This window comes from Mus musculus, chromosome 12 (genome assembly GCF_000001635.26).
Source record: "Mus musculus strain C57BL/6J chromosome 12, GRCm38.p6 C57BL/6J".
Classification (NCBI taxonomy): domain Eukaryota; kingdom Metazoa; phylum Chordata; class Mammalia; order Rodentia; family Muridae; genus Mus; species Mus musculus.
This window is the reverse complement of record NC_000078.6, coordinates 35,082,677-35,106,352: the sequence shown is the minus strand read 5'-3', so window position 1 is coordinate 35,106,352 and position 23,676 is coordinate 35,082,677. Positions and strand designations below refer to the sequence as shown.

The window sequence follows — 23,676 nt, the reverse complement described above, 5'->3', positions numbered from 1 at the left end:
CATTCAATAGTTTGCAGGAAACTGACAAAGTTTTTTTTAAAAGTTATTTACTTTAAATGTCTAAGTATTCTTTTGTTCTCTGTATCACAGGTGTTCCTAGTGCCCAGAGTTCAGAAGAGGGTGTTGTACCCCATGAGAATAGACTTACAGGCAGTTGTGGGCCGCCCTGTGGGTGCTGTGGATAGATCTAGGTTCCTCAAAAAATCAGCCAGTGCTCCTACATAATAAGTCATCTCTCCAGCCCTTGCAGGCAGATTTAATTCTTGATTTTTACTGAGCAAATTTCCTCTTACTAGGCCTTACTCCCCAATTGTGAAAATGGAGATAATTCTACATAAGGTTATTCAAGACCCACATTAAGGATTAATAAGGACTTATTTAAGAAATACTGGTAGAGTGTGGCACACAGGATATACTGTCATCAGGAGTTAAATCAGTCAAGCAATGAATAGTTAAGAATGTAAGAATTATATGACTGACTTATTTGACACCAGGTAACCCTTCTGATTGATTGATTACCATTAACTGAAATTTGTCTTACTAACCAACATTGCACCCAGTTCCAATGTGATATGGGAACAAACTAAATCTGAAAGACGAATCTGTTACTAGAACTTTCATTTCAAAACCTATGCTACAAATGCAGATACAAAATCTTGTCTGTCTTTTTATATGGTACTGGGACTGAACTGAAGGCCTGTGCAAGTGAGACTGGAGCTGTATGCTAAGGTCCATCTGCAGCTCTCTTCTGCTTGCTTTCACATGGTTTATCTCTGTATCCTTACTTCCATCTACCATGTCCTTGAATTAAAAGTGACTACCAGTCTTGACATAGTATTAGTATTTCCATGAACTTGGACATACTTGTTTGATTTTATAAACATTAGATTCTTCTCCAGAGCAATGAGAATAAAAATACACAGGAAGATGATCCTTAGGTTTCAGCAAGGAAAGGTGACTGAAGCTATCATGCCCAGTATAATAAGTATCACACAAATTATTATGAATGATACTGCCAAAGATAGAAAATGATGGACATAATGAACCCTTACCTTTTCAGATAAATACTGCTCATAAATTCCAACAGCTGCTGCTCTTAAAAGACCTTTGGTTTGGTTGGTCTGCTGTTTGCCATCTCTCTGGCGACCTGAGAGAACCTCGAGCTGTTGCTGGGCTGTAACCCGGTACCCTTCCACTGTCATCCAGAAGAAGAGATGTGCTTGGCCTCCAGTTTGCTGCATATAATCTACCACATAGAGGCAAGACAGTTACTAATGGCAGACTTACAATTTCAAATATCCAGAACTCTGCATTTCACATACTGAAGTGGAGCACAGAAAGCCCATGTGTCCTCAAGCCTACACAAAGAACTACAGCAACTCAGAAAAGCTGAGAGTGGGAGAAATAGTCTTTTCCAGGGAAGAGCACACCACCTGGTCAACCAATACCAAATAAACGGTCAGCCCTGAAAACACCTACACGTAACACTGTACAGACAGATCAGGCTCTACTGTATATTAAGGAATATATATGTATATACATATATGTGTGTAACAACAGTTAAAGAAAAAGGAGATCACTGATTTGAAGAGCAAGGTGGGGCACATGAGAAGGTTTAGAAAGAGGAAAATGGCAGAATTATATTAATCTCAAAAAAATACAAGAAACCATTAAAAGCAAAGGGTTTATAAGTCTCTAATGTAAAAAAGTCATGTTAAAATCTAATTGTAAATTGGTTAAGCTAAATAACAGTTACATAGGAAACAGGAGAATGCTTTTTCTGTTTTTGAGGGGAAAAAAAGAAATCTCCCTAGTAATCCAGGCTTACAACTAAAGATCTCTACTTAATCCTCATGAGTACAGGCACAAATCACTATGCTCAACGTAAAGATTTTTAGTATCGTCTTGATAAAATTCCTAGTGACCATGCTTCATGAGACTTTATGTTACTAACTGCTTCAGCAACACTCAATATCTAATCTGAATGGAAATTAGTAATAACATGAACTTTCTAAAAATATTAAAATTAAGATTAGCACTGTATGAAACCACATATACTTTGATTAAACAAAAGATGACTCAAGGATTTTTACTAGAAATGTCTACCATAGAAAAATAATTTTAATGTGATATTAAAAAATAATAAGCAAGTACTATAAATCAGCATAAAACAAATCTCTCACTCACAAATAAATATAATTTTACATATTATGTGCTCCAAATAAAGTATTATTTTTTATGTTTGTTTTGAGACAGGAACTTATGAAGCTCAGGCTGGCCATGGAACTGCTATATAGCTGATAACCTTGTTTTCCTAATCCTTCTGCTTCTATTTATCAAGTACTGGGCCAAGAAAATAATGTTTCTCAATGAATTTTAAAGCATACTAGAATCTTCTATTATTTATATTAAAAATAGTTTGCCAAATGTTCTTTAGTTATGAAAAGCATTTTCTATTTCCAAACAAATATCTACCTCCATAGTTTCTAAAGAAAAAGAAAAAATGAGCTCAAATTGGAGTGCAAAATAATCATCCAAAATTCACTAATACTTTAAATTATTAAACTACATGCAAGGTAGCAGAACAGGAAGCCAACTCCATGATGAAGTCCTGGCAGGGCCTGACAGAACTCTAAGGAAGCCTGAGAAAAGACCTGGGAGAGTGAACTAGCTAAAATGGAAGAGGGAACAGTCACTGATAGAAAGTATAGTGGGTCTTCAAAGCTAGTACACAAACCTAATATGATTCACTAATACAACTTATTGTTACATATGTAACAGAAATGAAAGAAGTATCCTAAAAAGCTACTTATACATCGACATGCACTGCAACCAGACTCACACTAAGTAAACCACAGAAGCAACCCGAGATTCCTATGAGGACATGTGGACATGCAAAGGGTACTGGGAACATGCACATGCACACATGTGTTTATGTATGTGACGGCCTTTGGAAGGAGAAAAATTCTGACAGATGCTACAACGTGGAAGAATCCTGAGGTCACTTTCATAAGCGGGAAGTCGGCCTTATCACAGAAGAATCAGAGTAGAGAGATAGACACAGGATGCTTGTACCTCAACGATATATGTAATATCACTGAACTATACACTTTTTATTAAGTTTTGGAGTTTTCTGTTACATTTATTTTTACCACAAGTTTAAAATCCAAAAAAATTTAGTGTCCCTATTATTTAAATAAAGTTTTACCTACCCATAAAAAATTGTAGTGCAACATTGTCTACAAGAATGCTGTCCAAGGGGACTGTACAAAGTTTCCCAAAGTTTGCTGCTAGCTTCACAGTATTTATTTCCTACAAACACAAGTGAATACAAGTAAGGACTTCAGTCATCAATCATTAAGGTAGGATGTTTATATGAATATAAGAAAATGCAATAGTCTATCAAAATGTGACAAAAGCAAAGACTGTATTATGGTTCCTAATAAAAACTCTGCTCAGTAACCCTAAGTGCCTATTCGTTGTAAGAAATAGTTACCAAATAATAATTTAAAATATAACACTCATTTTCCCCAATATAAGATAATCTATATCATTGTTTTTTCATGTACTCTCTATTTCTACACATTCCACAATAAAACAAATGTTACAGGAAATAAAAGCAAAAGACTATGTTTGAATGTTTCATGTGCCTAAAAATCCATAATGGACCTCATGAACTTTACATTTTGATTAGCATTTATCTAACAGCTTCCTGTTATATAAAAATATATCCAAAAAGCAATGTTGCTTCTTACAGAGTAAAACCTCTGTTACTATTAAACTATATATTTCTTTCAGACTATAAGAGATAAAATATAGTCAAAGCAATACAGGAAGAGAAGAGGCTCAAAGTGTAATGAGCATTTAGTGCCAGGCACTACCCTGGATCCATTCCACATATTACTTTATTTAAGCTGAACAGCAATCCTGTTGGTGAGTATCAACCTGACTTTACAGACAAGGAAAACAACACCAGAAAGGTTAGTTATGGTCTAAACTGATCATGCATGTGGGAGGGTCCGGCCCGCCGTGGGCAGCAAGAGCACTAGACGGCTTGAGTCTGTACTGTATGAGGAACTGGCATTGTGAGCCAAAGAGCAAGTCAGTAAGCAGCATTCTTTCACGGTTTCCAAGCTAATTCCTACCCTGACTTCTCTTAATTACAAATTGTGACCTAAAAGTGTAAGACAAAATCCTCCCTTCTCTAAGTTGTTTTTGATCAGTGTTATCCCAGCAAAGAAAGGCAAGCAAGAACACATGTGAAAGTGCAATTTGACCATCAACATACACTCATCTCATCTCCAACTGGGCTTCAGATTATGTTCCTATGAACTTACTGAAGCATTGTGGGCTAGCAGTAGACCAATATACTATGCTGTACCATTCCCTGCTAGAACAATTTGCACATCAGATGTTGGCAGTGCGTGTACAGATGCTGTGCTGACTACCATATCACTCTATATGCTCATAAGTAGGCTCAGAAATTAAACCTCTGCTGCTTCTAACAACCATCATCAATATTTGGGTGTTTTGTACTTATTTTTGTCCTGATTCACCAAGTGTTTCTGAAACAGCTGTCAAATTCATCTTATCTTCACATAAATTTCACTAATTATTGCTTAATGCAAACATTATTCTTGACAACTTTAACAAACACCATTCTATAAAATGAGACTTCTCTCCATAGCTTAACAGAGATCAGCAGAGTCCTGCAACACTGCAAAGGGGAACCTTTCAAAAGCAGTGTTAAAATCAATCTTCCAGAATGCTTTAGAAAGAATAATACTATATCATATAAAGTTATTGTTTTGGGGCTAAAAATACACTCAGTTGGCAAAGTGCTTGTTGTGCAAGCTTGAAGATCCCCAGAACTCATACAAAAAAAGCCAGCCACAGAGGTTTGTCTCTACACCCCAAGTACTGGAGGATGATACAGGAGAGACAGGTTACTTTCAGAGCACAGTGGCCAGCATCTGCAGTTCTCAGGTGAGCTCCAGGTTCACTGAAAGATCCTACCTCTAAATAAGGTGGAAAACAATGGAAGACACTTCTAGCACACATACACACGCGCACACAGATACACATGAGCAGTGCAGGCACACACATGCATGTGCCCTTTTTGTTTAAGTCCTGTTGTAAATAACTTCATTAATTAATATCCTATGTTTTACCACAAACTAGACATTTTAATCACAACAAAGTATTTACAACTAGGCATTATTTTACAAGTATGTTATACTTACTTTGCCTGACTGTAACCGCTGTATTCTTGAATCACATACTTTCTTTACAAATAATAAGCTATTTATTTGATTTTTGATAGTGTTGATATCTGGAAAAAAACAGATTTATTATAAACTAAAAATGGTTGAGGTATTTCAGAAATACTTTTATTTATTGTAATTCGACAAAATAATCAATATAGCAATTTTGTTTCAATAAAAAACTATAATTGTTTCATGAAATTATTTAATTTAATCATACCTATTATCAGTATGTTAGGGAAAATAGCAATACCATTACCCTCAAATTTAGAAAACAATGTTTTTACTCTAAGAACATGTTAATAAGCAAGGAATGCTTAATTTGAGCATTAAAAAGTAGGTATTTATGATTCCACTTATGTAAATTAAGTTTGATTAAGGCTAAGGTAATCCTTGAAGAGACTCACTTACCATCACCGGCTGTATCTAAGGATCTAAGATACTGTAGCTCTTCTGCTGCCTTATCTCTGACTGCCTCTAACTCTCCAATATTGTCACTTAATTTAATAATGTTCATAAAGGCCTCATAGTTGCAATTTGAATCACGGATCTGAAAATAAAGTTTTAAAGAACAGGTAGGCAAGGGATTGCTTACTAAGAGAAAAATTCAATATGAAACCCCAGGCACACACCATTCACTACAAACCAAGTGAGTATACCAAAAGAAAAAAAGCAGAGTGTAAGCAATTACAATAAAATGGGTCACACACTATAAACAAAAGAGAAGCCACACACTGTATGTACTGAAAAGCACAGAACCATGCTCAGAATGACTGAGGGCAGCAAGGAAATCAAGGTCGCTGAAGCTACATGAGAAAGACCTCAAAACCAGAAGATGAGATCAACAGGAGCAGAGTAAAAGTTTAGTATTGTAGGGGCTTGAGCTCTCACTGTGAAAGAAATCAAGTCAACTAGGATTAGACACTCATCTGTTCTCTTACTCTGTCTTGTAGCTCTTGGTATTCTTCTTGTTTTTATATTTCCACTACTTCCACCTTTAATAAAACACTATCTTGGTGGTATAGGGGAAACTTTTCCTGGGACACCCAATATGTGTATGTCTACTTGCTCCAGAAAGGGAAACCATGACAGACCAAAGTCAAACAAAGCAATGAATTATTATTGGGACCACTAATGGGGATGTGGACAAGGGGTTTCTTACATGGGGCAGGGATGATTTCAAAGCAGAACCCCAACATGGGTAATGACTTAGAAAAGCTGCAGGTCTCAGAGGTGGCTCTGCAAGTTTACCAAGTTTCTTGGCCTGAGCTGGTATGAGCAGTCCCAGCAATAATTCATTGTTTGGTGCAATTATGACTTTGGTCTGCCATGCGCTCCCTTTCTGGAGTGGTGTCCCAGGAAAAGTTTCCCATACAGCACCAAGGCAGTTTTTTGTTTGCTTGTTTGTTTGTTTTTAATTAAAAGGTGGAAGTAACGGAAGAAAAATAGCAGAGTTTAAGCCAGAGTAAGACTACAGATAGGATGAGTACTCCTTTATGAACGCACACTGAGGGGAGACCTCCCTCTCACAGGCACATTCAGCAACTACAAGAGAGGTTATACTAGACTTGATCATGGCTTGCTTATCACATGGTGAGTACCTGCGCACTTAATATCTACACAATAATCTCTATGTTAATCTCTGTGTTGGACAAAACACTTTCATCTAGGCAAAACAACAGAGCTACAGAAAGGTAGCAACACGTCCGTGACTCTTCAGCACAAAGCCAAAGGGTCGGAGACTGCAAAGGCTCAGAACCACAAAGACAGACACAGTCCGATACTGACGCTTGCTTTTCATTAGAAACAATGAAAGCAAGAAGACCAACTTATTTTTCCAATCAAACACCTTCAAAAGTACTAATATAAAACAGTCAAGCACTCTAGAGAAAACAGAAATATGTAACCTTATAGCAAGCAGATTTTCCAATAAGCAAAGGCTTAGTGAGTTTGATGCCATTACTGCCATCAAGCTTAAAAATTATACAATTCCTTTAAGAAATTGTTCACATAAAAGGAAATAAGAACAAATTTAAAATTATAAGAAAACAATGTGGATCATTAAAAATGATACAGGTTGACTGGTACTCAGAAGTTTTATGTTTCCTTAGTATTATTTTAAAGAAACTATGATATAAAAAACCTAAATTGCAGTACTGAATAAATTAAGTATATGTATAAATATATAAACTATCTGTGACATGAGCCCACGAGACAAGGAGTTGAAATGATCCTACTGGCAAAGCTCAGATTGGATATGAGACAGTGAAACACTGTTGTATGCATATGCTGTTGAAGCAGCTCATTCTAATTTTTATAACAACCACTAAAATTGTAATAGTTACAAAAGAGAAGGAAGAAATACTAGCTAAAAAGCCGTCTGACCTATTAAAATGAAATATTAAATATTACACAATTAACTAAACAAAAAAAATGAAGCCTGAAGACCAGAGTATTAAAAGCATAAGCCTTATACTTTAAGGACAGCAAGACAGGTCTTAAACACTTCAGATAGGTAATCTGTAGCATATAGGAGCATTGTTAAAATCATTCCTAGACAACACAGGCAGTAAACGCCATTACTTAAGATAGATAGTAGCAACACCATAATAGTAAGAAAGGTACCAGAAAATGCAGAGACATTTAACACGTTCCTTTTATTCCATTTCTTTCATATACTGTTGATTAATCACTTTGATCTTCAGACAATATTTTTACTGCTAAAAAACTATTTTAAATACTCAAATACAAGTCACAATATTAAAAGGTACTTACCATCCATATGACATATTGATTAATATAATCAGGATCACTGAGTTGATTTATTAATGGAAGAAGAATTCCTCGTGCAAGGATTTCCTAAAATTAAATTTAAAATACATACCTGAATTTAGCATATTCTCAAATCTAACAGTGGATTCCTGAAACAACAGTAAGCGCTATAATACACATGGAACATGGACTCACTGCAGCCTTATAAAAAGGTGAGCTACCATGCTAGAGAGATGGCTCAGCTGCTAAGGCTAGGCTCACAACCAAAATATAAAAGGTGAGCTACCACCTCCACATCAAAATAAATTAAGACAAAATTAACCATATCAACTTAAACACATCTCTATGACAATTAGAAGGGAATTATTTTTAAAAACACAATAAAAGGACACCTCTGGCTTATTAGTATTTAGTGAATTTCTAAAAGACAAAATATTAGAATAAAGGTGTTTATAGACTCAAGAACCTAGTATTTAAAAATAAAAAGGAGAAGATAAACATCAACTTGAGATTATGTTTATTTTAAGTGATGAGATGGAACAAGTACCGTGTAGTATCAACATTAGGTAAATCTGCATAACTGGAACACAAGTGTCTCCTCTACCTGAGTATTTTCACAGTAAAAAAAAAAAAAAGTGAGAAATAAATAATAGAATCTACCCACACTGTCTACAGTCCCAGCTAGGCCTTGCAGTCTTTATGCTGTCCCAGAACCACTGAGCCTATGAAGTGTGCCCTGAGAGTTCCAGCTCAACTTTCTCACTTGCAAGTTTAAAACACAGCTGTGCCTGCATTTCCAGCTCTGTCTCTTAGAAGGATTCTTATTTTACATCTCACATTTCTCTCACATGGTAGCACTGCCTAGGAGCCTCCATGTATAAATGCAATTCCTCAACTAGTCTAGTTATTTACTTATCTTTAAATATATTTACCCACTCCTCTAAGCTATTTAAGTCCAACAAGGGCATATATTTACACAAATAGAAATGAAGACATAAGAACTTAGAACTGATACTACTAACATAGACTTTTAAAGCAAGTTTTAGTCTTAGTTTAATGCCTGTGATATCTAAAATTAACAAAATTCATCCTTGAGAATACTCATAATGCTAACAATACAACATTTATGTAACTAAGTAAAAGACTGATTCTCTTAAAAGACCATTTGCTCTGTGTGTGTGTGTGTGTGTGTGTGTGTGTGTGTGTGTGTGTGTGTGTATGTGTGTGTATGTGTGTGTATCCATATGAATCCAGGAGTCTTTTTTTTTCTTTAAAGAAATACTATATAATCCTGCATGAGCAAATATTGTCACCAACAACCATTATCCCATATTGAATTAGCTTTTCACAAGTAGTAATGTAGGCACCAGTAACTTCTAGACACTGTTATTGAGAGTCTTAACAGTTCTAGATTATGAGGAATTGATCCTTTCAGAGTGAGCTGTAGCTTCTAACTTTTTATTTTTTGTTTTACTCCTGAGACAGAGTCTCAGGTAACAGAAACTGGCCGCAAACCTCTTATGTATCTGAGGATGGCACTGAATACCTAACCCTCCTGCCTCAGCCTCCTAACATTTGGGATTACAGGCACAAGCCACGACGCCAGGCTTCCTAATGTCTTTAAAGATAACTTTATACATGAATTCCTTTCTTCACATTCTGTTTATGACATACATGTTCAAAATTTAAAATGTACTTTATAAGGAAAAAATTCAGTCCCCAAAATCAATTTTCTAATTACTTTCAAAATGAAAAAAAAAAGATTGGAAATAAATGTCATTTTATGTTTATTATTTAATATAATCAGTGAATCTGTCTTAGAAAATTACTCTGGTCTTCTAATTCTCCTCAATAAATGTCTGACTAGACAAAGGTTTGTCACAGGGTTATACTGCATCCCTGTGGTCCCAGGGATGTACAATATCATGCCTCTGGCTTGCAATTCTTAGAGCAAGACCCCCAACCTTTTCACACTTATTATTATATGGTGGCTGGGGAGACACAACTCAACACATATGGTCAGAGGAAAATTTGAATGGACTCCTCTTCCATCATGTGGGGTCTGGAACCTGACCTCAGGTCATTCTTGCTGGTCCAAGGCCTCAAACTTCTAAAAGATTGCACTAAATGCCAATTTAAGTTATTGAATCATGAATCCTTCAGTGAATAAACCACAGTGATAGAAAGAAAGTAAAAGTAGTTAAATAGCAATTACCTTAGACAATTACGGTGTTTGTACAATCTATGCATTAAAAAGAACAAATGCATACCGCAGAAAGACCTCTTTATTATTTAATCTAAACAAAATGACTCTTGTGAAAGTTTAAAGAAAACTGATAAAGGGCTATAAGGGAAATGAACAAAATTGACTTGTTGAAATCAGTGTTGTACTAAAGTAGATTTGACCAAAAGAATGAAATCGATCATAAAGCCAATCTACAGCCATACAAGTATATTGACTACCTTTTTGTACATTTTTAAACAATAATGTCACTTCACAAAGCAAATCTTCATTCTTGGCTCTGCAATAGCATGTATGACACAAACACCAAGAGGACACTTCATCTTTCATCACAAGAGAATCACTGGTTTGGTATGAGCTATAGTATCACAGTGCGCTAACCACTAGACTCACAACAATATAGATACTAGCTGGTATGGACTCAGCTCCCAGTCCATTATGGAGAAAAACACCAATTTGAAAACACAAAATCCAATTTACTACTTAAAATACCAGTAAATACTACGAAGGAAAAGAACTCTGCACTGCCTTCGGTACTGGGAAAAACAGAAGAGGATCTAGCTAAGAGAGTAACAAAGTCATTCTGAATGAGAACAGAGAGGCATGAAACAACGGTCCGTGAGTGAAGAGAAACTGGTACTTCTGGGGGAAGAAAACAGGTGTAACCTCAGTTGCCTGGTGACAGCTCTATCTTCAACCCAACTCTAATTAGTTACTTACAGGCTCTTCCAAATTAGACCTCAACCTGTTTTCATCATTGTAGCAAGCAGTTTAGCAATAATCCAACCAAAGGTGTTGAGCTAGAATGCCTCCACCCTCGATCTCTGATCAAATTTCTCATCCTCATTCTTGCTATCTGATCATCCTGGCCTACCTCTAGCAGGAATCTAATGAGGGTGTATAACCTGTGGCCACCTCTTATCTTTCATCTGTCATAGTTAGCTTCAACTATCGTCTTGATAAAAAATAGGAAAGCTCAACTGAAAAACTATCCAAATCAGATTGGCCTGTGGCCACTTCTGTAGGGCATTTCTTAACTGATGTGGGAGGACACAGCCACCATGCCATCACTACACAGGTTGGCCTGACCTATAAAACTAAAGTGAGCTGGCATGCTGGTGAGGATGTGGGGTAAAGGGAACATTCAACCACTGCTGGTGGGAGTGCAGACTTTTACATAGTGTACAGTCACTATGTAAATCACTGTGGTGGCTCCTTAGGAAGCTGGGAATAGATCTACCTCAAGACCCAACTCTGTCACTCTTGGGCATACACCAAAAGGACCCTACATCCTACTACAAAGACATTAGCTCATCTATGTTCATTGCTGCTCTATTCAAAATAGCCAGAAACGAACAGACTAGATACCCACCAATAGAAGAATGAATAATAAAAATGTAATATTTAACCCACTGATCACCTCCCTATTCCTTGACTATAAATTTCCATTTCTTTTTTTTATTAGATATTTTCTTCATTTACATTTCAAATACTATTCCAAAAGTCCCCTATACCCTCCCCCTGCCCTGCTCCCCAACCCACCCACTCCCACTTCCTGGCCCTGGCATTCCCCTGTACTGGGGCATATGATCTTTGCAAGACCAAGGGCCTCTCCTCCCATTGATGGCTACTAAGCCATCCTCTGCTACATATGCACCCAGAGACACGAGCTCTGGGGGTACTGGTTAGTTCATATTGTTGTTCCTCCTATAGGATTACAGACCCCTTCAGCTCCTTGGGTACTTTCTCTAGCTCTTCCACTGGGAGCCCTGTGTTCCATCCAATAGCTGACTTTGAGCATCCACTTCTGTATTTGCTAGGCACTGGCATAGCCTCACAAGAGACAGCTATATCAGGCTCCTGTCAGCAAAGTCTTGCTGGTGTATGCAATAGTGTCTGTGTAGTTCTATGAGGCTTTATTTCCTCCATTTGAACCATTCCTAAATATAATCTCTTTTTGCAACTTTACTACACAAACCAGAGATAATGCTTGTTGCAGTAGAATGGAATTTGCACGGAGACACACAACTGGAAATAGGCAGAATGTGAGTCTTTGGCACACTTAGTCCTAAAAGTGTTATTTTTATCAAATCCTTCCTTTCCGGGTTCAAGGAACTATGCAAAGGAGGAAGCAAGAGGATTTTAAGAGACAAAGGTGATGGATGACTTCAAAGAAACATTATCATCCAGCCACAACAGGACTCAAATATGATCTCAAAAACTGTGGCCACATACACAAAACCTGTACAGGATCAAGACAGACAGGGTTCCAGCACTGAGAAGGGGAAGTAGACACAGAGTCCCACCTGTAACCAAGAAGCTATCTATAACTGATGCTACTGGCAAAGAGAAAATCAACTTTCTCCCATGGAGTCTCACTGAGTATATCAACCACACTTAAGGGAAGGTCCCAGCCCAGGAGTAGCTGGCCAACACAAAATGAATGCAATGATATTTTGTGGACATCATGTTTTGTTTTATTTTGTCTTACTGTATTTCTGTTAGTGTGTTGTGAGATTTTTCTATGTTTCTTGATTTCTTGATATTTTGTTGTATTTTGTTTTTGAGAGTGACACAGAAAAGGAACATGAAAGTAGGGTGGGTAGGAAGAAATCAGGGAGGAAACATGATGAAAATATATTGTATGAATATTTTTTCAATTTTAAGAAAGTTCTATGTATTATAACCAAGATTAAAGCACCTAACTCTAAGGCAGTTCTCAAAAGTAATGGCCGGTGACTCTGGAGAATTCAGAAAAGGTCCCCAAGGTCATGTTTCCCATTCAAATGCTACCCAGGCCCAACCCTGCTAGCTTATGAGGTCACACAAGGTTGGTGAGCTCAGGGTAATATAGATCCAAATGTTTTTCTCATTTCCTTTTTATTCTCAGATTCTAACAAGCATATAGTAAGACTTTAAAAGGAACAAGGTGGCATGTCAGTGACCTATCAGCTAAACGAGTATATACTTACATAGTCACGGTTTAAAATTTCATTTTGTAATTTATAATACATATATAGTATAGATGAAGAATCACATTTTAAAAAGTTCCTTGATACTTCAATAATTATGACGTTTTACTGGGTCTTATGGCCAAAGATTTTTGAGAACTATTGCGCTAAGTTCCTTTATGTCATTATTTGGTATGAATTTAGGCTTACCCTGACAAAGTATCGCATGATCTTGCTCTGGAAATCTCCAGGAGGTAGCAATAAATATAATAAAACCTCACACAAATCCCTTAGGAATCCTAAAAACAGAAAAAGTAGCTATAATGACATTAGAAAATCTAGAGACTCTATCTATTCTTAATATAAAAACCATTTTTAAGGTGGTTCGTGTTCAGCACAGCTTCCTTCTTTGCTACTTACATGTGTGTTCACTAAACCGTCTGCACTGTGCTCCAATATGACCGTGCACTAATCAAAGTTCTACCAGTTTGAACCAGTCTTATTAATCATGAGAAATCTTAATGACAAAATTGTTTTTCTCTAAAACAGTTTTAAGGGTTCAATGTATTTTTCATTTCTATTATGTATTAATTACCCTTGTATACTTAGAAGTAATGTGTACATATAAAGATAACCTAGTAATTATTGCAGGAAAACAGCACTTGTACAATTTCAGTATGTAAAAACAATGTAGCCCTTCTAGTACGCTGGTTTTAGGAGGCTCGCCTCACACGCACACCTCACACCACTGCACGTGCCTGTTACTTAACTACTTTCACACAATTTTTATGAACGGGCAGTGAAAACTCAACTTAATAACAAGTATAAACAGGAAAAAAATAGAAAAATGGGGAAGAATAAAATAATAGTAAAGGCGAGAAAAGTTTAGCATATTCTCAAAACTGAAGAAAATCACTTCCAGAACTACCAATTCTTCATTATTGCTGTTCCCACATGGAAATTTCATGGGAAACAGCTCAAAAGCTAATCTCATTGGTAAAAATACATGCCATAGGAAACACCTAATCATGAGACTAAACTGAAAAAAAAAAAAACTCTACCAAAATTTGTCTAACTTCTCATCAAGAGGAAATTTTATATGAACATCAAGAAACACTTATTCCAGTATCTAGTCAAATAAATTAAACAGTATATAACAATTTAAACATTTTATTTGAAATTAATTAGAAATGATTTTAGGGTAACAGGTATACTCGGGGTAGAGATAGTAAATTAAAATTAACTATTGTTCTTAAAATGTAAGTGTTCAGTTATTTAAAGATAACCTTCAGGATGAGAAAAGAATGTAGAAGCTACTTGAAAGGATTACAATAAAATAGTGTTTTCTATATAAAGCTATCCTGTGTAAGAAAAATGCCACCTTAGAATTGCTCTCTGTCCCCTTGTCTCTATCCTGTGACTGGACTCAAAAAAGTTATAGTAAAAGTGAAACCTTCTTCATCTTTGGGAGAAGTGCACACTAGATCCCGGCAAACATCCTTCTCCATTTCAACTTCAACTTCAAAAAAGGTTTCTACCAGATCCTCTGCTGTACCTAGAACAACAAGGAATAACTGAGAATACACAAAGAAATAAGAGATTTTTAAATCCTGACTTTCAAATGAAATAAAATCAGTACCTTTTACTTGATCGTCTTTCTCTGTTACTCTCTGTTGGGCCTTTCTGAATACTCGTAGGTGAGTGCCAAAATCATCTACAATGCGTGTAGTAAAATAAGGCTGCCAGTCTATTTCTTTTGACCTTGTAGAAAAAAAAAAAAAAACAATAAATCATTATATAAGTGCTTTACAAAAATGTACATCTACTTTAATGAAGGTAACTGTCAGATGCCCAGCAGCTGCAAGCCGCTAGTCATGGGTGTCAAGAAGCAAACTCTGGTCCTTTCAAAGCCGAAGGCGCTCAGGACCACAGAGCATCCCTTAACAGCTCATGTTGAGATTTTGTTCCTTAATTACTTTTCTATCTCAGAGTTTATGACATAAGATTCTTAAATACATCAGCTCTTATTTCACTTTGTCTTCTGACAACATATTTTAATTAATGTCCAAAGGTATAAAAATTCAATTTAAATTCTTAAAATTAGCCAATGCAGTAAAATGGTTTTAGTTACATATGAAATAAGCCTCCCCGTAGGTCCATCACATAATTTCTCAACTCAGATATAAAAACACCTGAGAGGTTCAGAACTGTCTACTTGCTTAAGATGTTTCAGACATTTCTTGGTTTCTTTTGAATCCATTCTAAATTTTCCACCCATTCTTTTAGTTACACAACCTATCTTCTGAAACCAAATGTATATGGTAACTTACTTCTTTTTTGTATATACCACCACTTAAGACTACACCCACTAAATAACAAGACATACAGAACTGCTTAGCTTAAAGATGATGGTCAGCATAGCATTACAAAACCGTTTAAAATACAAAATGTTGAATATTGATCCTATAAAATTATCTAGTACAATATTTCAACAGCAACACACCTTAGGAAACATTTTAGTAACTAGTCATAAAATAAAAATAGCATATAACTCCGATTAAACTTTCAGGGTCATACCTAAGGCAAAGAGAAGTAAGATAAGCTCCTGAAGATGTTGGTCAACGAGAGACCCTAGGCTAATGGGACCAGGGAAGAACAAACTCACTGTGACCACTGACAACACATACGAAATGAACAACTCAAGTGGATGTTTATTTGATGGTTGGCACTGTGTTTCTTCTCAGTTAGAGGCTTTGCAAATAAGCCAGTTTTAATAAGTTTAATAAGAAAGACAAGGCACCGATTAAAGAGTCAGATAAGTGGCATAGACAAGATGAGCATTCTGCCTTAACTATGGATATAAAACTATCGCCAAACACGCTGGCAGTCCTATCCGTAGGTAGCACACAAGTAAATGTCCACAAAACTCAAATCAAAACAGACTGCTGAGTGGAAACATTGAAGAGCAGTGATGACATTGAAAAAAGTATGGGTTATTTTCCAAACAAATCTTGTCTATTAATTATAAAGGCACATTTATAGTTTGATGAACAAACCTTCTCTAGTAACTGTAAAAACACAGCTACACTGTGACTTACACGAGAAGTCAAACAGAAGTTAAACATTACAGTGTTCCAATCTTTAGAAGCTGCGAAAGAATCAACAGTCTCAAAATATAAACACATGTTTAAGCATACAAACTAACCTGGCAGCAATATTATGACTCAATATAAAATACGAAATAAAAACATAAATCATCCCTTATGCCTTACTAAAAAACAAAAAAACAAACAAACAAAAAAAAAACAACAAAAAAATCCAACCCAGTCCATCATGTTGACACACATGCACTGAAAGCAAGCAGCAGCTGAAGGATCTCAAATCAGAGGTGAGTCTAGGAACGCACTGAACCTGAGGCCTGCGTTGGCTACACAGTGATACTCTGGTTTCAAGAAGCATCTAAGTCACAGTTTATGTGAGCAACTTTCAGTTTCATAATGCACATGTACTGACTACAGGCCACTAGGTAAATGGTTCCATCTAAAAAGTTTGGAAGAAAAATATTATACTATTTCATTTTTGTTTTTCATTGTAGGACAAAACCATTCACTACTGAATTTTTCAACTGACATAAAATTTGCCAAAATTAAAAGGCATTTTAAAACCCATCTCAATTTATTAGAACAGCTGACATTTAAATTAATAAAAGTCATCCAATAAGCTATTAATATAGACAATTCAATGCTAATCTAGATTTCTATTTCTCAAAATAGAAATAAAAGGGTAAACAACAGTACACTCCCTCTATTTTGAGTTTCTCACATTATTTGCAAATTTAAAAGAAATTTGAACTCCAAAGTATTTCCTATACTAAAAACAACAACCATACTATTGTTTTTTCATTTATATTAGGAGAATACACTGAAAGTGCTTAATATCTGTCTCGACAAAAAGCAGAAAAGTTAAATAATGCAGTACTTTATAAAATGGTGCATGATAAATATGTGAGGAATGAGATGATTATGAATAGAAACCATTCAACTACACATTCTCAACACAGCTTCTTAGGAGACTTTTTATTATTATTAGATATTTTCTTTATTTATTTTTCACATGCTATCCCGAAAGTTCCCTATACCCTCACCCCGCCCTGCTCCCCTACCCACCCATTCCCACTTCTTGGCCCTGGTGTTCCCCTGTACTGGGGCATATAAAGTTTACAAGACCAAGGGGCCTCTCTTCCCAATGATGGACGACTAGGCCATCTTCTGATACATATGCAGCTAGAGACACGAGCTCTGGGAGTACTGGTTAATTCATATTGTTGTTCCTCCTATAGGGTTGCAGACCCTTTCAGCTCCTTGGGTACTTTCTCTAGCTCCTCCATTGGGGGCCCTGTGTTCCATCCTATAAATGACTGTCAGCATCCATTTCTATACTTGCCAGGCACTGTCATAGCCTCACTCGAGATAGCTGTATCAGGGACTTTTCAGCAAAATCTTGCTGGCATATGCAATAGTGTCTCGGTTTGGTGGCTGATTATTGGATGGATCCCTGGGTGGGACACATGCTCCACTATGTTCATAGCAGCCTTATTTATAATAGCCAGAAGGTGGAAAGAACCTAGATGTCCCTCAACAGAGGAATGGATACAGAAAATGTGGTACATTTACACAATGGAGTACTACTCAGCAATTAAAAACAATGAATTTATTAAATTCTTGGGCAAACAGATGTATCTGGAGGATACCATCCTGAGTGAGGTAACCCAATCAGAAAAGAACACACATGATATGCACTCACTCATAAGCGGTTATTAGCCCAGAAACTTAGAATACCCAAGATACAATTTGCAAAACACAAGAAAATCAAGAAGAACGAAGACCAAAGTGTAGATACTTCATTCCTCCTTAGAATAGGGAACAAAACACCCATGGAAGGAGTTACAAAGTTTGGAGCTGAGATGAAAGGATGGACCATCCAGAGACTTAGGAGACTCACTCTAAAGTTACAGCCAACGCCGTCATGTCTCTCTCTCACACTGTTTACAGTACTACTCCCAACGATACCTACTATAGTAAAAGCATGCCGGTTATTGCACAAGGAGTCTGACAACCTAACAATAGCCCTGTTGACCAAATGGCTATTTAATGCACTGTAACATCACATAAGGAACCCAGTTCTACACTGGGTTCCAACATGTGTGGATGCCCAAGTTCTGGGATTTCCAAAGGACTTGGATCTCCACAAACAATAAGCACAGTTGTTAGATGAACACATACATGTACAAGATGGAACTTCTAAATACTTTATCACACATGGGGGATGGACCCCCGAGATCCCACCCCTTGGGACCTACTGACAGATAATAGTTACTAGAGGGAGTGTCCTTTTCTTCAGTGGAGTAGCCTGATGCTTTATTCACACTCCAGTACTGGGATTATAGATGTGCACTACCATGTCCCACGGGAAAGTTGGCCAATAATAAAGTACAAGTAACCTTATTTTAAAACAGAGCAAGGGTATGCCTAGACATCTCCTTAGTGTTGACATACAATGGCTAGTAAGCATACGAGAGGATGTTACCTTTCAGAGAAATGTAAGGCAAAACCAAAATGAAATGCTATCTCACTCCTACTAGGTAGCTATAATCAAAAATGATACAACTGTCAAAAAGAGAGAAAAATATTAAGTTTCACACACTACTAATAAGAATGTAACAATGCAGCCGGGCGTGGTGGTGCACACCTTTAATCCCAGCACTCGGGAGGCAGAGGCAGGTAGATTTCTGAGTTCGAGGCCAGCCTGGTCTACAGAGTGAGTTCCAGGACAGCCAGGGCTACACAGAGAAACCCTGTCTCAAAAAAAAAAAAAAAAAAAAAAAAAAAAGAATTTAACAATGCAAACACTTCATTTGCATTTACTCAAGATATTAAATATAACTGAGGTATTAAATATATTTTAGATATATGCCCAAGAGAAATGAAAATAATTATTCATATAAATAATGTGATCACTATATTCCATAAGTCTACTTTTTTACTTACCTTTTAGTTAAAAATTCCCTTTCATTTGGAAGTTGTTTTCCTGTTGTACAGAATGACATATATGAATTTTTTTCTATATAAGTGCAACTTACCTAGTAGCAAACTGAATGAGCGCATTTTGAAGAGTTTGCCTAATTTCAAGAAGAAATGACTCATCATCACTTAATGTATAATACCAGTACTGGACATAATCCCTCAAGGAAAACTGGATAACCTACAGCAAAACATTAAGAAAAACAAGTTTTTAGGATTTAAAAACTAATAGCAGCAAAACAAACAAAAACTAAGATTTATATTCTTCTTCTATAAATCTTAAATTGTGATAATAAATTCCTATCATCACTATAAAAACTTTGTATTAAAAGCCATTGTAAAAAATGTTTTGAAACCCCAACTCATTTACTTCTAATTTTTAAGCAAATTAAAACATCATCTAAGGCTACCTACATTCAGACAGAGAGTTTGAAAACATTCTGGAGTTTGGAAAATGTTTGGAAAACACTTTCAGTCCTGTAATATTCTGAAGAGTTCAACTCAGTTCAACTAGATGAGATGTAAATAATGCTACCAGGCATTAATAGAAACCAATGTTTTGAAGACGCCCTCATAAGATCCATTGTAATCAAAGTATATAATCAAAAATATCTGTGAGGGGGTATCATTATCTAATTCTAATTAACATTTTCAACCAAGTAAGAGATAGAAATTTTAAGGAATAAAAATAACTCAAAAGTCTAATTTACCTAACCAATGGGATTGTTCAATAAGACTGACATTAATGCTTTAAATTATAAAATTAAGAATTTTAGATGGTGGCAAACTTTTTTTTTAATCTAGAGCTAACCCATAATAGCTATCTCATTAAATAAACCACCTCATTAGAGGTACCTAGTAAGTAGAATTTTTAAGTACAAAATTAAAAAAAAAAGCATTATTATATAATTTCAGGACACTGCTTAAATACCTAAGAGGTGTACCTTAGCATTTGCAAAAGAAACATACATCAAATACAATAGATGGAATTGAAATACCACATACTGAAACTCACTTGCTGGAGAGGCTCATCAATTATATTGGCACCCGTCAATCTTCTGTCAATCTTTATAGTCCTGGCTTCGCGTTTCATTTCTTCTAAGCACTTAAGGGAAATCATGATCTGTTAACTGAATAGCTCCTTGATTTCAGATCTCTCCAATTTGCTTCAAATTGATTTGTTATGAATACTTGCCCGTATTTTCCAGCCATTAAATAATTTAATAAAATAAATATAAGCCAAATTTGATTACTCGGGGCAAAAAACAATTAGATATCCGGGGCAAGGGGAACGCTATTAATTTTTGTTACATTAGCAAAGGTAATTTAAAACAAAAAGGTGTGGAAACAGAAAAGAATGGTAATTGCCATTGTTCAACCAAACCTTTAAACTGTGCAATTAATATTTATGATCTGTCAATTTACTATCTTTACTGATACTCTTAAGTGTTCCTTCCTTTTCTAGCTACCAAGAATATACAATCAAACAAAACTTTACTTTAAAGTTTATTCTTAAACAAGGAAAAGATAGTTCTCTCCTTTTTAGCAGTCATCAGAATGACCATTATGTTGGGAATAGGGAAAAATGACCTAGGAGTCTCTTAACTAAATCTAAGGATCAATATAGTCATCCACCAAACAGCACGTCAGGAACGATGGGCCAAGCAGCCGAGACATTCTTATCTCCAGTGAAGGAGCAAAAGAAAAGGAAACCACAGATGACATGAAAATGAAACACACACACACACACACACACACACACACACACACACACACGAGTGTGCACACGTACACACGACACTTTACAGCCTAAGATTGAGTTGATGGATTTCCGCATATTAAACCATCCCTGCATCCCTGGGATGAAGCCTACTTGGTCATGATGGATGATCGTTTTGATGTGTTCTTGGAAACTTTATATGCCCCAGTACAGAGGAACGCCAGGGCCAAGAAGTGGGAGTGGGTGGGTAGGGGTGTAGGACGGGGGCGGGGGAGTATAGGGGACTTTCGGGATAGTATTTGAAATGTAAATGAAGGAAATATCTAATAAAAAATTGAAAAAAAAAACTTGAAAGCAAAAACCCTAACACTTAAATGGTTTTATTACACCACTTTTCTTGCTTGCTTGCTTTGTTTTTTGTTTTGTTTGGGATAGGGTCTCACTACACAATCTTGCCTAGCCTAGAACTCACCATGTAGATCAAACTGTCCTCAAACACAAAGATCCACCTGCTTGTGCCTCCCAAATGCTGAGATTAAAGGCAATTAAAGGAGTGTTCCATCACAAAAAGGTTAGAACACAATGTCTTTGCTTCTTTTCAGTTTAGATAATGCCAATATTTATCACTGCACCAGAATGGTCAGAGTATTTAGTACAGAAACATACTAAGCAGTGTGTTGTCTAGAGCAAGATGACATACCCTAGGTAGTCAATAGGCTACACCATTTAGATTTGCTTCTGCAGATTCTATGATACTCATACTAACAAAATCCCTTAATAATGTACTGCTTAGAATGCAAACTTATTGTTCAAGAATGCACAACTATATTTAAAACAAATTTTTAAGTATAATATGAACCAATAAGGACTGTATTCCATAGACCATATTTACAAATCACACATTTAAATAACAAGTCAAAACTTATAAAACTGATTATAAAAAACATAACTCTCTTGACTTTATCACCATTTAAAATCTTAATTCTTGAAATGTTCCCTATTCTTTGTTATTCACCTTCTAAATGAATGAAAACTATAGACAGCTAAGAAAGAAAAGGCCTAATTCCTTAGAGTTTTGTAAACAAAATCAAAGGATATGTAGTGATAAAAGTTCTAAATGAACAGAAAACAAGAAGTTCAGGTAATTAAGAAAGTTTTAAGTATTACATCTAGCTGTACAACTCCAAGATATTCATCTATGGAAAGTTAAGTCAATATTCAGAGGTAGGTGCACAGCCATGGTTACTGCAGTACTACTCAAAGATCCAAGACTAAGTCACCCCAAAGATAAGCAAGTCAGTACAGGCATGCAAGAAAGTATTACTGTGCCATAACAAAGAAGGAAATCAGGCCACTTTCAGAAAAAAATGGATATATCTTGAAGACAATGTTTTAAGCAAAATTAGCCAAACGACAAATGACAAAGGTTTCATAGTTTCTCTTACACCTAGACAGCAACAGACAACCTGAAAGTATAGAGGGACTATGAGGATAAAGATAGAACTGGGGAGGAGGGAAAGATGAAGAAAGTAAGCCAAAGGGTGAATGTGATCAAAGAATGTTTATATAGAAATTTTATACTGAACGCACTAATGTGTATAATTAATATTCACTAATAATTACAATAAACAGTATGAAGAAAAGTTTTTAAAATGTATAAATGAAACATAAGCCGATGAATATAAAACAGAATGGAGTGGGATTCTTTCATTTCTATAATATAATCTAATACTGTACATTACTTACTCATTCATCTACATTTTAGTATTAATGTGACTGCAAGGTTAAATCATTGGCAAACCATTTGCCTCTCCACATAAAATGAGACCCACATCACACAAAACTTGAAGATACAGCACTATGAAATTTATGTACCTACAGAACTCAATATCTACCTCATTTATAAAACCTGATACTTTAATAGAAAAATAGCATTATTCAGAATGATAGCTTAACTGCAAACTATGCTTTTCAAAGTAATTAAACAAAAAAATTTACATTTTCTGTGATTCCTATTCAATTTATTTCACTCAAACCAAACAGTCATTGGCATTCTTTAAATTATATAAATGTGTTTGATAAAATTATATAAATGAGTTTGATGTTAAGACAGGAAAACAAATTAAGCTAACAAAATTTTATCTTTTCCTCACATTTGCATTCCCATTTGTTTACATAAAATACTAAGAACGTTTTCAAGATGATGTTTAAGATCTCAGGAAGTTCTCAGTAAGAGCAAGCAGCTCCCAGGTGCACACATATGGATGACAGCCTTGCTTGGCCATCCAGATGGTTACCCTGGCCGCTGCAGAGAAGTGTACTGTGGGCTTCACATTCCTTTGCACGACCTACCTTAGGAACCCCAGATGATGTTGGAGGAAGAAATGAGTGTTCACACTGTTCTAGGTATTTTTCTGAGTTAGTTTTCCCATACAGAAGAGTAACCACTAAACCCCTAAAGGGGAAAAAAGTAATTATAGATTAAAAAAGTATTTCTATACTTTATCATATTCATTACTAAATATACTTCTTGGGTTTTATGGTTTAACATTTCTTAAAACTTAAGTCTTGAAATTTCAAAAATCAAGATTGACAGATTTCTGTTAGGCTCTAAAACTTAGAACAACTAGAAGTATTCAGTGAATTA

At 35.8% G+C, this 23,676-nt stretch overlaps 1 protein-coding gene across 6 annotated transcripts in view; it reads right to left on the bottom strand.

Annotated features, from left to right (window-relative positions):
* The window catches only part of Snx13 (sorting nexin 13), a 101,334-nt gene that overhangs the window by 41,128 nt on the left and 36,530 nt on the right, over positions 1 to 23,676 (bottom strand). For 2 of the 6 annotated variants that reach the window (XM_006515062.4, NM_001014973.2), the window contains exons 3-13: positions 23,382 to 23,484; positions 20,325 to 20,414; positions 19,369 to 19,490; positions 14,869 to 14,990; positions 14,683 to 14,784; positions 13,440 to 13,528; positions 8,040 to 8,123; positions 5,676 to 5,814; positions 5,244 to 5,332; positions 3,213 to 3,312; positions 1,053 to 1,246 (exon numbers count right to left, since the gene is read on the bottom strand). In XM_006515062.4, the coding sequence (XP_006515125.3) occupies positions 1,053 to 1,246; positions 3,213 to 3,312; positions 5,244 to 5,332; positions 5,676 to 5,814; positions 8,040 to 8,123; positions 13,440 to 13,528; positions 14,683 to 14,784; positions 14,869 to 14,990; positions 19,369 to 19,490; positions 20,325 to 20,414; positions 23,382 to 23,484 (1,234 nt within the window). Of the gene's footprint in view, positions 1 to 1,052; positions 1,247 to 3,212; positions 3,313 to 5,243; positions 5,333 to 5,675; positions 5,815 to 8,039; positions 8,124 to 13,439; positions 13,529 to 14,682; positions 14,785 to 14,868; positions 14,991 to 19,368; positions 19,491 to 20,314; positions 20,415 to 23,381; positions 23,485 to 23,676 lie in introns of those variants that run through there. The other 4 variants (XM_017315017.2, XM_006515064.3, XM_017315016.2 and 1 more) reach the window with 3 other exon arrangements.